Raw genomic sequence first — 14274 nt, 5'->3', positions numbered from 1 at the left:
ATTGTACAAAAGAAAAGAAAAGAAAGTGCTCTAAAGGTTATAACTGCATATATGTTTAAGTGTATAAGATAAATAACCATATTACTGAGGTTTTTTGGATCATTGAGCAAAACTGTTTGCACTCTCACTGTTTGAAAGTCCACTTTATATGCTTTAATTTTGTAACTTGAACAACTATTTCTAAGATGAGAATATGTAGGCTATTAACTAGTGATTTCTTACTGTCATTTTTTACATTTTTTATTACTTGTACCCTTTTTTTGTTTTATTTTTCTTTTTCTGTTAAAAAAAAACGGTGCTGGAAAAACTAGTTATATACACGCAAAACATTGCACCTAGACTATATATCTCTCACATATACCAAACAAAAATAAGAATGGATAAAAGATCTAAATGTTAAAGCAGAAACAGTCCACTAGACTAGGTAAAACTCTTGAAGACATAGGTTTAGGCGAGGACTTTCTGAATAGAACTCCAGTTGCACAAGAAATAATACCAAGAACCAACAAATGGAATCATACCAAGTTTAAAAACTTCTGTGCAACAAAGCAAGCAGCCGAAGTGTGAGGAGACAGCCTACATATGTACTCAGATATAGAATCAGAAAAAACTTGTGCCAACTGTTCCTCAGACAGAAGTGTCTACTATATGTAAAGAACTCAAAAAACTGGACCCCCAAAATAAGACCCAATCGAAAAATGGGCAACTGAAACAAATAGACACTTCTCAGAACCACAAATGGCCAGTAAATACATGAAAAATGTTCAACATCTGTGGCCACTAGAAACATGCAAATTAAAACAGCACTGAGTTCCCACCTTACTCCAGAACAAATGTTTATAATCAAGAAATCAAATAAGAGCTAGAGATTTAGCTCAGTGGCATAGCACTTGCTGGCAAATGTGAGGCCCTAAGTACCATTCCCAGTATCCCTCCCCACAAAAAAGGAAATCAAATAATAACACATACTGTTGAAGCTGCAGGGGAAAAGAAACACTTCTGTACTATTGGTGGAAACATTAACTAGTATGACCACTGTAGAAATCTATGTGGAGAGTCCCAGAAAAACTAGAAATTCCATTTAGACTAGGCATTCGCCTTCTAGTTATCTTCCGAAAAGCATTAGATGTATTATAGTAGTACATACATACCCATGTTTATAACAACACAACTTATGACTAAATAATATATCCATAACAAATGAATAGATTAAAAAATGTGTTTATACACAGTGGAGTATACTCAGCCATAATTCATTTAGAATAGAGTATTCTTTGCCATATATTTGAGTCATTTTTAGGAAAATGGATGTACCTTGAAACACAGTGTAAGTGAAATATATCATACACACAAGCTTAAATCATACAGTCTCTCTTCTGTGGGAAACCGAAACCTTAAATTAAAGAACTAAATAAAAGATAATAGGTAATAGAGAGATAGATATTTTGCAAAAGGAATGAGAATGAAGAGATGGGAGGGACAGGAAGGGGCTGAAAAAAATTAAGTTGTGTTATGTGCATACACCAATTCCCCATGAAAATTGCAATCATATACTGCAAACATGTACTAATAAAAAGAACGTTTTTAAAAGGAACATGACTTTCTATAGCAGACCTCTCCACTTATGTTTCTTTTTTTTTTTTTCCACTTATGTTTCTGATCATTTTCCTATTCTATTCCTTTGGCCCTCATGCATTGATCTCAATCCTGGCTCCCTACCTATGTTAGCATCTCCATAATTTATTTGTTTAACAGTTTCACTGGATTCTTGTTTCCCCAGAACTGTGGTAGAATGATATCTGAATTCTATAAGTGAATAAATCAGAAATAGTCATTGTGTTTTAGCCTAATAAGTAAAAGTGACTTTAGTCAAATAATCAATTAGGACTAAACATGTAAGTGATGAGGGGATAGTGAATGGAAACTATGAGGCCATTTAGTGAGTAGTGGATTAGTTCTAAGGCGAGCTAGTTTTTAAGGACCATATTGGAAGGGTTAAAAGCATATGCGAAAATCTGATATAGCTTCATGTTGCATCATGGCTATAGACTAGGGGGTAAGGTTGGAAGGGGAAAAAGCTGAACCCCAATAAGTGGACAGGCTCAAGAAGGTCCCAGAGGGATTAGGGAGTCATCAAAGTATTTAAAGCAGAGAAATGACATAACAAATTGGCCATTTGAGAAGCTCATTCTAGGGCTAGAATGTAACTCAGTAGAGAGTTGTGTGCTTAGCGTTTGCAAGTCCCTGGGTTCAAGTCTTGGCACCAGCAGCAACAAACTGAAAATACAGTGTTTGAAAAGGCATTAATAAAGGAAATAAGACTAGTTGGGACTGTTGAAATGGTCAAGCCAGCTGAGCCTGGTGGTGCACACCTATAATCTCAGCACTTGCGAGGCTGAGGCAGAAGGATCTCCACAAGTTCAAGACCAGCCTGGGCTACATAGTAAGACACCATCTCAAAAAACCAACGAAGAAAGAAAAAAGTAATTAAAGCCAAAGTGGCATGAAGACTAAAGAAAAGAAATCTAGATTTTTAATTGGAACATCTTAGTGTACAAGACTATAGGAAGAACTTCAGCCTGCAGCACCTGTGCATCAGCCAGTTGCAAGTTACCTTTCCAGCGTCTGTGGTGCTCAGGAGAGAATCACTGAAAACTCAGATTTACAAGGTAATCTTGATGAAAATTGGTAAACCCAAGTGTGCGATCAGAAAAGTTTTGCTAAAAATCAACAAATGGCAGGTGACTTTGGAGAAAACTCAAGATCTCAGCTCAGAATATTGATTTATAAATCATGAGCACAAACATGCTGGCTGGGTCAGTAGGAATAGAAGCATGTAAAAAGTGAAAAAGGAAAAGGATGCTGTGGAAGATAAAGTCCAGCTAAGATGTTCCCTCCTCTCTGAATCCTCAGAAATCTCCAGTTACAAATCAAGGCCTCTCTCCCCCTTTTATCTTATTGTAATGTGTATCTCACTCTGCCTTGTTGGTTTTCTGCACATCTTTCCTCCATTAAATTACAATGTCTCCTGCTCCCACTTACTCAGCATTGCGTCCCCAGGGCGTCTGGCACAGTGCCTTTCTCATAGATGGGCTCCAGATGTATTTGTTGTTGGTCTTTTAATTGACACAGTTAATATCCAAAGCTACAATGTCATGAATCAAAATAATCTTCAGTCTTTGATCTAGGCTTTCAAAAAATACATCTTTTTTGGGGGGGGGGGGTTTCCTTTTTATTGGTACCAGGGATCGAACTCATGACTGCCTGCTTGCAAAGCAGGCGCTTATGCCGCTGAGCCAAATCCCCAGCTCCCAAAAAATACATCTTAATGTAAAAGATTGTTTTCTAAAAGAATAATATTATAATTGGGAGGTTTAGACTCAAATCAGATACATCATCAATAATAAATTCTTAAAGAATCAATTATAGTGCTGTGGAGATTGGGTAGCATTTCATGCCAGCCTACTTTTATCCAGAATCCTCCCACTTCATGTTTATGTATGAAGCTTTAAGTGTAAAACCAGGTGTGGTAGTGCATGCCTGTAATCCCAGCGCTCAGAAGGCAAGAGGATTACTGTGAGTTTAAGGCCAGCCTGAACTCTGTAACAAGACCCTGTCTCAAAAAGTCAAAAACTAAATAAATTCCTACAAAGTAGATATATATAAACTATAGATATTAATTTTTTGGAAGAGATAGGTATATCAGCAGATGCACAGCCAACATGTAAAAATGGACCTATAACATGTAAATTTGTCTTAAAACTTGTGTACTAGCAACAACCTACATTGATTGAACATTTACCTGATTTTACATTCATTCTTCAAGTTTGCAGGAATAGTTGGTTGAGTCATTTACATAGTCCATCTATATCTTACAAATCTATTTATCAGCAAATCTCCACATAGTCAGGAGAGGCATTTATATTCTTCCCATTAATCATTCAATTCACCTAAATGAAAAGCATCCCTAGAAGTTGTGAGGGTTTGCGAAGCAGGAGTCTCTGGACTCCGGTCCTTTCATTCATCCCCTTTGCTTTGCTCATCTCCCTCTCTTCATCCTCTTCTCTCCAGATTAAGGGTGTCCTTGAAGAGGAAATGAGGCCACAAAGCAAACGTCCGCAGGGTGTACATGAGAGGAAGAGGGGCAGCCAGTCTCATTGTCTTTGTTGATGATGGGGGGTGTTGTGGGCGTGTGGGGGACAACTCCAGTGACTTCCCTTGAATGTAAAACAATTGCTGCAACTTTGATTATTTGGAGACTTATTTCCTTATATGTCCAGAGCTGGCTATGGTATTTCCTTCTCTCTTCAATTGACTCTAAGCATTACAAATAAGGCTAGCCCAGGTACTGGTATGTAATCTCTAAAGCCAACAGTCTCCTGTTTCCTAGCATAGTGCTCTCTATAAAAGATATGAGCACAGCGGGATGTTAGAACCATTAGCTCCAGGAATGTCAACTGGGTATGAACCTCAAGGTAAAGAGGCTGTGACTCCCTAGGGCACGAAAGTTTACACATCAGAAACCAAAGCAACAGCCTCCTGAAACAATTCAGTTTGCTACCTTAATTAAATTATGCAAATTTATCCTTCTGCATATCCTTATCTCTGCATTTTGCGAGATGCTTTTTTCCCTATCTGGCTAGGCAGCCAGCTCAAGTTACTCCTCACTCATCCCTGAGCCACCCCACTTCTTCACAAGATAGTAAACTCTGGGAGAGGCCTAAGATCAGGGCCTTTGTCCGCAAATCCTCACAGGGATTAGATTTAGGGCCCCTTGGCTACCCCTCACTTGGAATGTGTCTTGGTGCCTTTACTCTCACCGTGGGTTGCATTGGAGGAGGTAGATTGGAATTAACTTGCTGGGATTCCAGTAACATCTCAATGGGATTACAAATATAACTTTTTTGATTGTGAGGAAAACTAGAAAAGGGATTACGATACTTGGATAACTAATCAATATTTAGGATTAAAATAGGGCTGATTGCAGTCCAGCCTTGGGGGCCTTTTTGTTTAAAGATAAAATAAAATAAACTCACAGAGACCTCCTTCTTCACCTCTGTGAGTCCTTACCCATATACTGTGGTAGTGCTGAGACCAAAAGAAGTGAGTGAGTAAAGGTATTTAGAAGGACAGTATTGGGCCTAAACATGTCATTTTCAGATAAATGTTAAAACTTTGAAATATGAATCCCTTAATAACTTAGGATATATAGGATTTGAACACAGGCTAGGAGTTCTTTATATCACAAAAAAAGGAATTGAGTATAATAGTTGTTATAATGTAGTAAAACAATAATACAATAGTACAGTAAGAAAGATGGTAGGAAAAAGGTTTAACCTACATTAAACGAACTTTCTAAGCCAACACAGCATACATTTCAAATAAACAGACTTATGAATAGGATTGGTGAGACCCACATGTGACAATAGATAAACATCATTGGCTTATGATATATAATTCAATTTGACTTCTCTGTCCTTAGCTTCTAAAAATAGATTCAAGTGGATGAAAGTTTCTGATTCAAGATAGATATTGAGTTCTTTAAAAAAAAAAAAAAAAAGTCCAGTAGTTTGTATACAGACACATATTTTTGGTAAGGTACTAGTCTTGCCATGGGCAAAGTGGTAGAAAATATACTTAGCCTTTCTAAACAGTAAAGAAACCAACTTTTAATTTTTACTGTGTTTGAAATTTATTTTACAAGCCTATAAAGACACTGAAGAAATTCTGTTGTGACTGACAATGAGTTGTGATGGTTTTTTTTTTTTTGATTGTTGCTCAATTGAGGGTAGAAACACTATTCTGCCGTCTAAATTAGCCTTAAAATTTGAAAGTTTTCATGTGTATATATATTTTTTTCCAAAACAACTTCAGTGGAAGTGAAAAATCAAGCATTATTTCTTTTGTTTTTGAGTCACCTATAGCTCCCACCTTTCACCAGGTCTCTTCCTTGTTTAATTATTGCTGTCATTAAAATAATGCTTCACTAAACTTTACAACTAACATAGTGATATAATTGTGCTCTACAAAAACGTAATATCATAACATCTTTATGATAAGCAGCATATTACTTAAAGATGCTCAGTACCAAATCTTACTGAAGAATAATCTTGCAGAAATCTGATTGTAAAGGAAGAAACCTAAAAGGGAAAAATAGCATCAGTAAAGATAATTCTGGGAAAAGCAGTTGTTACTCAAACAAGTCTGAAACAGAAAATTGTACTCATTTTCTTTCATTTCATTTTGATTTTTTGTTTTAATACTCTGTGTCATGTCAGACACTTTTCTGTAGTGTGCTTTCACCTGAGCTAATGTTTCAAAAGTGAGTGTTAGGAAGCATCTCATACTCAGTAAAACTTGGTATCGCTGGAAGTATTAGTTTGTTTATCTCATAAAGAAAATGGAAACAATATATCGAACAAATATTGTAACAGTTCAGAATTTAAGAGTATGCCACATACCAATAGGACGTTAATTTAGCCTAATAACCCACGTTTTTTAACACACAGTTGAAAACTGACTCTGTTTATAGAGAGCGTAAACTTCCTTGAAGAACTACTTCCTTTATTTCCCATAAGAGCAAATACGTTATCCTGACAGTTACATTTAGGACAGACGTAGGCATTCTTGTTCAGAGCAGGCATACTCTCTCCTTGTTGGAAAATAGTGTGTTTTCAGCATGTGAATATTGACAGCGTAGCCCTCCCTCACTTTTGACTTACTACTTGCTTTCTTCTTCCACAGCAGTCGGTCAAAACAAGCAAGTCCCAGGATTTCAGCCGGAACTCACAGTCTGCAACACAATAAACTGCTGCTTCTAAGTAATTTGCAGTGATAAAGAGTTGAGGTGGGTTTTTTAAAGGGTGATTTCTCTATTTCCTTTTTTATAACCTATGATCACACTACAAATTAATTTCACATACTTGATTCTTAATAGTTTACCTAGTTTAAGCAGAACATTTTGATGATTGTACATTGACATTATTCTGAAGCCATAAGAAATAAAGCTATGTAAAATAACATCAGACTAAACTTTAGAGGATCTATTTTGTCATTTACTTGTGTTTGAGTAACATTTTGAAATAATATTAACTGAAAACAAGTGAATGATGTGGTAAAAATAAAATATAGGAAATGCTTATTTTAATGCATTAAAAAAAGCTAGTACCCAGAACATTATCACTGTATATTTTCTGTAAATGCCTACTGTGCTTGAGTTATTTATTTTGGATATTTATTTTGTAAAACTCTGGGAAGTTTTTATATTTTTATTTGGTACTTCTTACATCACTTAATATGTAAATAAAAATTCTTCTATTCAAAAAAATAATTTTTTTATGTCAGATTCCTTATCAGAATATCTCAATTTTTATCATTTGCGATTATCTTTATGGCCTGATATTAGTCCAGACTTATTATTACCACATGAGTGCAGTAGCACAGACAGCTTCAATATCAATGCTCCATCCCTCCCACTACGCTTACGCACATATATACACAATTTCTGCCGGACTTACATTAGCCCTACTATGTGCTTTCACAGTTTGGAGAATAATTGTCTTTTTTTTTTTTTTTTTTTTTTTTTTTTGTGGCACTGGGAATCGAACTGATGCCCTCACACTTGCCAGCAGGCACTGTGTTAATGAACTATATCCTCAGCCCAGTAAATGTCTCTTGTACTCCAAAAATTCCGGTTGAAATGACAGTAATTGACAAGAATTATCAAATAAAACCACGCAGTGTCTCATAAGATGATATTTCATTCTGTAGATAAAAAGCATGTAGTTTTAAAGTGGTCCTTAACAGAGTCACAGAATCATGATCTAGAAAATATCTTAGAAAACTGTTTCTTAATCCCTCAGAGGTTGTTATAGTGGAGAAAACTAAAGGCACTGTGCAAATTTCACAGCACACATTCATATCAGTACCTGCACCAAAACCTAAATCGATTGCCAACTACTAGGGTTTTTTGTTTGTTTCTTTTCTGACTAGATACAGTATCCATAGTTTCCTTGGTAAGATGTCATCTTGTAGTTTTCTTTTTGAGAGAAAAGCTCTGTTACTAATTATATAACTGTTTCATAATACATTTGCGCACATTATTGCATTTGACCCTTACAATATCCCTGGGAGAGGCAGACCAGTATTCTGACCTCCATTTCCCAGGGAGGAACAACATCTGAAAGGCTGCATGTATAGATAAGTCATTTCATCATCTCATTCGTTTACCTAAATGAATCCACCATACCCAAATAAATGGACTCAGGCTTGTTTTGCTTCTTTACAGTCCTGCCTTTCAGTTTGCAACATTTAGAGGACCAAATATGTTTACCCATCTGAATTAACTGCCTTTGACACTCTCCACTTGAATTTATCTTTTTTTCTAAGAAGTATCAGTCACTTCAATACAAGCAGTTTACACACATTTTAGTAAAGCTGCTATCTTTTAGATATCAAGAAGCTAATAAGTTAATTAACAAACGTGCTTTCTTGAAGGTCTTAAACTTTCACTATTTGTACGTCATGCTCTTATGTTTTGTATTAATTAGGTGCTACCCAAGTAATAATTTTTAATAAAGTATCTGTAAATGTTATAATCCTTAATAAGTATTATTAGCATGTCCTAATTATTTACCTATTCTATATTGACTTTCATGGGGCTTGTTTGTTTGGACTTTTTAGCATTAAAAGACTTTATTTCATTAACAATTTTGGTCAGAGAGGTTAATTCAGATGGTCAATTGTATATCACAGTCCTTTATTTATAAATAGTCATATCAAAAATGAATAAAATACAGTACAGCCATCAGTGCCAATGCCAAGTATCCTATCATCCATTTGCTATCTAATTCTGTCCATTTTCATAACAATCCTATTCTGAACTTCCCACAGCTTCCTCTCTCCATGAAGATGATATTTACAGCTCACCCTTTTGCCTAAAATATCCTCCTACTTGCCATCTTTGCTTCTCAGTTCTTACTTGGATTATCAAATTTTCAGGCTTTTTGTCATCCTGTCCTCTTTGTTTCTGAAGTCAAAGCTATTGTTGTTGTGCTACACTACAGTGTACTTGTAGCGCTAAGTTTAGAGCGTTGAGAGATATAGTACCACTAGTTAGGTGAGAAAATAGGAGTGAGCATTTAGAAGGCAACAGATTATATACCTAGGGGCTAAATAAGTAGTGTAACACAAGTGGTAATTATAGGAAGACAGGAATGAGTAGCAAGCAAAGCCTGCCAGGAGGAGTAAGGCTTAAATGGAGCTTGCCGTGGGGAGAACATTTGCATGTGATGCACAAGAAAACAGGTATTTCACAAGGAAGGAGGGTACAGCAGCAAAGTGGAGAAGCTAGAGTAAAGTGGGAGGAGAGTAATTGGTGCTTTGAGGCTGGGAATTTGCAGTGGGAGAAAAAAATGGGCTAGAGATTATAACTTGAGAAATAATACAGCATGAGACAGCAGGAGAATAACAGATGATTGGAAGGTGGGAGTAAGACATACAGCATGCAACGTTTGCCCACTATTTTATGTGAGCTGAGAAAACATTTGTCTCTGCCAAGAATCTGGTCTTGTTCTAATCACTGATGTTGCTGCTGTAAAGAGAAGCAGTGAGAACCAGCCTGTCTAGGTGAAGAGCAGTGGTTCATTTGTGAGCGTCAGTCCAGTGTGGGAAATGCTGCTCTCCATAGTGGGTGCTGTGCTAGGCACTGAAGTGCAGTGTGCACCTTGTAGGAGTGTTTACTGTGGCAAGGAAGACAGACACAACACAGTGCATCCAGATTTGTTGACTAGCTACCGTGACACAGTATTCAGACTCGGGGACACAACAGTAGACAGATAAAAATCTCTACTACAAGGAGCTAACATTTGTTTATTTAGGTGTAGAATTTCTTAGGTCAGATGTGTGCTGTGCTGTGGAGAAAAATCATGGATAGGGAACAGGAGAGGGAAATGTGAAAGTTGCAGTTTTAAGTAGAAATGTCAGAGAAGTTCGCATTGAAAAGAGGAGAAAGAAAGGAAATGCGTACAGTACGTATGTCTAAGACAAGTGCAGAGTGCCTTGAGACAGGAGCAGTCTAGCCACCCTAAAGAATAAGTAAGGAAATTGTTGTAGTTCCTGAAGTAGAGTAAGCAACTACAAGAGAATGGATAAAATCAGAGTTAAACAGGGAGAGCTTTTCAAACCATTGTAAGGCTTTGACTTTTACATTAAGTGAAACAGGGAGCCATTAAACAGAGTAACTTAACGGGATTCCTCTGGCCTTTGAAGTAAGAATAGACATAAATGGATGGGGATGGAACCAGGAACCAGTTACTGAAGTTTTCCAGCTAAGACTTGATGGTACCTTGAACGAGTGGTAGTAATGGGATTACTGAAGTCAGATTTTGTGTTTGTATATATGTTTTTGACATTTTAGTGAGCTACACTTGATATCAAAAATTGCCCATATTTAAAGTATACAGTTTAAGCTTTAAGATAGGTATGTATAAGCTTATGAATTGTTACCACATTTAAGGTAATTATATATGCATCTCCCAACATATTTCATGTTATTTTTATAGTTCCTTCCTTCTACTTTTGCCCTTTCTTCCCCAGACAATCATTCATCTCTTTCTCAAACTTGATAGTTTTAAATACCATGACTTATTTATTCATTTACCTGTTGATGGATATTTGGTTTGCTTCCAGTTTGGAACCAGTACAAATGAAGCTATTATTAATATCTATGTCCAGGTCTTTTTGTGGATGTTTGCTTTCATTTTTCTTGGGTAAAATCCCTAAAAGTGAGATACCTGGGACATACAGTTTTTCTATGCTTAACTTTTAAGAAACTTCCAGATTCTTTTTCAAATGTGTTTTCTGTTTGATAGTACCATTTTCCAGTACTACCAGGAAGTATGAGAGTTCCATTTTCTCACCAATGCATCGTATGATCAGTCTTTGTTATTTTAGCCATCCTAATACATGTAGATATAACTCATTCTGGTTTGAATTTGTGTATCCCTAACACAAACAATGTTTATATATCCCAAACAATGTTTAATATTGTGTTACATACTTACTTTCCATACATGTGTCTTTTTTGAAGTGTCCATTCAGATCTTTAGCCTTTTTATTAGGTTGTTTTATACTATTTTAAGAGAATATTACATCTTCTAAATATATTCTTTATCACATCTGAGATTTGTATTCCTCTCAATTAACTGATTTTTATTTCTGTTCTCTTAACATTGATCTTTGCAGACAATTTTTTTCTTCTATGAATTATGCTTTAATATCTAAAAAAACTCGCAAATTCAGGTTTTCTTCTTTTTTGTAGAGATTGTATAGCTTTAGGTTTTTCTATTTAAGTCTTTGATTTGTTTTGAGTTAGTTTTTGTATACAGTTTGAGGTTTTGATCAGTGTTCACTTTTCTTTTTTTTTTTTTTTTTTTTTTGCATTTTGATATCCAGATGTCAAGCATCATTTGTTGAAAAACATTCCTGTCTCAACTTAATGGTCTTTGCACATTTGTTCAAATCAGTGTATGTTCAGGTCTGTATCTAGACTACTGGTGGATTAAAAACTGGTGATCAGCAACACCAGCTGTACTGAATCAGTGCGGTGCTGAGTTGCACGGGGCACCTGAGGACTGTTGCAAACATAAAAGGAGAACTGAAGAATTGGTTGTTGTTGTTTGGTACTGTTGGTTCTCCATGGTGGTGTTGGTTCTCCGTGGTGTTTGTTGTTAGTTCTCCTGTTGCCATTAGTTATCCTGGAAGAGCTTGTTGAGCCTCCTTGCTGATGTGAATTTTGCCATTCTCATCCATCAGTGGAGCTCAGGACCTTATTGTCACTGAGGATGGCTGTGGTTCACTTTGGGGAAGCTTTGGTCTTTGCTGCTTCCTGGCTTGGGAAGGTAAGATGGTGTGCTCTTCAGTCTCCTGGAGAAGACTCCTGTCACGCTGGCTTCCTGATATGAACTTGACTGTTCCATCATCAAAGAAGTTTGTTGTCACTGAGGATGGCTGTGGTACTTTTTGGGGAATCCCTGGTCCTTATTTTGATCATTGCTTCTTGGCTACATTGAAAAACCCTCAGCCTGCTGGTATAGATCCATGAAAGAGAATTGCATGAGTCATCATTGTGGATTCTAAGCCTCCTATTGGACTCATGAAGAACATTGTCATGGGCTGCAGATATTCAGTTGGACCCACATGTGGACATTGCTGTGAGATCCAGGCCCTCAGCTGGATTCCTTGGGTCTTAGTTTGTGGACAGATTTTCTGTACTTTCTTTGTATTTGACTTCTTGGGTGACCATCATAAATAATACTATGAATTATGTGTCCTGTGCAATTGTTTTCCTTTCAATCCCTGACTACAACAAGGCTCTTATTGTTGATTCAGTTCTCTATCTTTATGCCACTATCACATTATGTTGAGTATTCTCATTTTGTAATACGTCTTGAAATCAGGTAATATTAGTCCTCCTGATTTGTCCCTTTCATAATTGGTTTAGCTCATGAAGGTTCTTTGCATTTCCACATACATTTTTGAATCAGCTTATCAATTTCTACAACAGAATCTACTGGAATTCTAGCTGATCTGGAATCCATAGATCAGTTTGGGAAGAACTGACATGTTAACAGTATTCAGTCATTTAACTCTTCAATGTGGGGTAATGTTCCATTTATTTATACCATCTTTAATTTCTCTCGGTAATGTTTTAGTGTATAGACCTTGAACATATTTATTTGTTCCTACATATTTCATATGAAAATCTATTACTTTCTAATTTCAGCTCATCATTGTGTATTGCTAGTTTATATAGTTACTACTGATTGTTGTAGGTTGATTGTGCCACCTTACTAACCTCACTCATTAGTTTTAATTGCTTTTTAGAAGATTCTACCAAATTTGCTACAAACAGGCATGCAAATAAAAAATAGCTTATTTTCTAATTTCAAATAGAAATGATGAGAACAGATATTCTTGTATTCTCCCTGATCTTACAAGAAATAGACAATAAAATGTTTAATTTCACCATTAAGGATAATATTGTTACAAGGTTTTTTTATAAATTCTTTTCATCAAGCAGTTTTATTTACTAGTTTGCTGAGGTTTTATCAATAATAAATGTTAAATATTTCTCAAATGCTTTTTCTACATCATTAAATACAGTCAGCCCTCTGTATCTGTGGTTTTTATATCTACCGGTTCTTCATCATAGATTCAGCTAACTATTGATCGAAATATTTGAGAAGAAAAAAACTACATTTGTACTAAATGTGTCCAGTCTGTTATCTTGCCATTATTGCTTGTACAGTACAACTGTTTATGTAGCATTCACATTGTGTTAAATGTTATAAGTAATCTAGAAGTAATGTTATTATAAGTAATCTTGTTTAAAGTATATAAGAGAGCCAGGGATACAGCTCAGTGACACAGTGTCTGTCTGGAAAATGTGAAAGTATACAGGATAGGTTGTGGATGTGCATAGATTATTTGCAAACATTGTCATTTTACATAAGGGACTTAAACACTTATGGATTTGGGTGTTTGCAGAGATCTTGGAAGCAGTCCCCCCTACCTGTTCAAAGGAATGATTATAATTATATGCCTTTTTTTTTTTTTTTTTTTTTTTTTTTTTTGGTGGTACCGGCGATCAAACTCACAACCTGACACTTGCCGGGCAGGTGCTTATACCACTGAGCTAAATCCCCAGACCCTCTTTCTTAATTTATTAATATAATCTTTTTAGAAGACTAGCAGATCTTCTGTGAACAGGCATACAAATGAAAATTACAAATAAATTAACAAATACTAATGTGTTAATATGGCACATTATATTGACTTTCAACTGCTAGTAAACCAACTTGCATTCCTGGGATAAACCCTACCTAATAATGGTATGTTATAAATTAATGGACTTGATCTGCTAAAATTTTATTTAGAAGTCAATTTAGAAAATTTTATTGTATAGCTCAGCAGCAGTGCCTGCCTAGCAAACGCAAGGTCATGAGTTCAATCCCCAGTACCAAAAAGAAAAACATTATACTTAGAATTTTTTGTGCTTTTTTTCATGAAGAATATAAGTATATAGTTTTTTTTCTCATAATATCTTAGCCTTTGTTTGATAGTGGGAGTGAGGATATATTGGCCTTCTGAATTAGTTGGAAAGATTTTGGAAAAGTTTGTATCAATCTAACTTACTCCTTCCTTATTCATATTTGTCATTTAGTATGGCATTGTCTCCAAACCTTTTAGTTGTTTAAACATGTTTCCTTTAGT

General features: G+C 35.8%; 1 protein-coding gene across 11 annotated transcripts in view; it reads left to right on the top strand.

Moving 5' to 3' along the window:
- The window catches only part of Ahi1 (Abelson helper integration site 1), a 187811-nt gene that overhangs the window by 160426 nt on the left and 13111 nt on the right, over positions 1 to 14274 (top strand). For 6 of the 11 annotated variants that reach the window (XR_010041921.1, XM_063232983.1, XM_063232979.1 and 3 more), the window contains one exon: positions 6745 to 12325. Coding sequence is in view for 8 of the 11 variants with exons in the window: in XM_063232983.1 (XP_063089053.1) it covers positions 6745 to 6807 (63 nt within the window). In the remaining 3 variants the exon portion in view is untranslated. Of the gene's footprint in view, positions 1 to 6744; positions 12326 to 14274 lie in introns of those variants that run through there. The other 5 variants (XR_010041922.1, XM_063232981.1, XR_010041923.1 and 2 more) reach the window with 3 other exon arrangements.

This window comes from Cavia porcellus, unplaced genomic scaffold (assembly GCF_034190915.1).
Source record: "Cavia porcellus strain 051 isolate PalLab524CR breed Dunkin Hartley unplaced genomic scaffold, mCavPor4.1 scaffold_22, whole genome shotgun sequence".
NCBI classification, from domain to species: Eukaryota; Metazoa; Chordata; class Mammalia; order Rodentia; family Caviidae; genus Cavia; species Cavia porcellus.
Note: the sequence above shows the minus strand (reverse complement) of the source record. Positions and strands in the feature narration are given on the sequence as shown.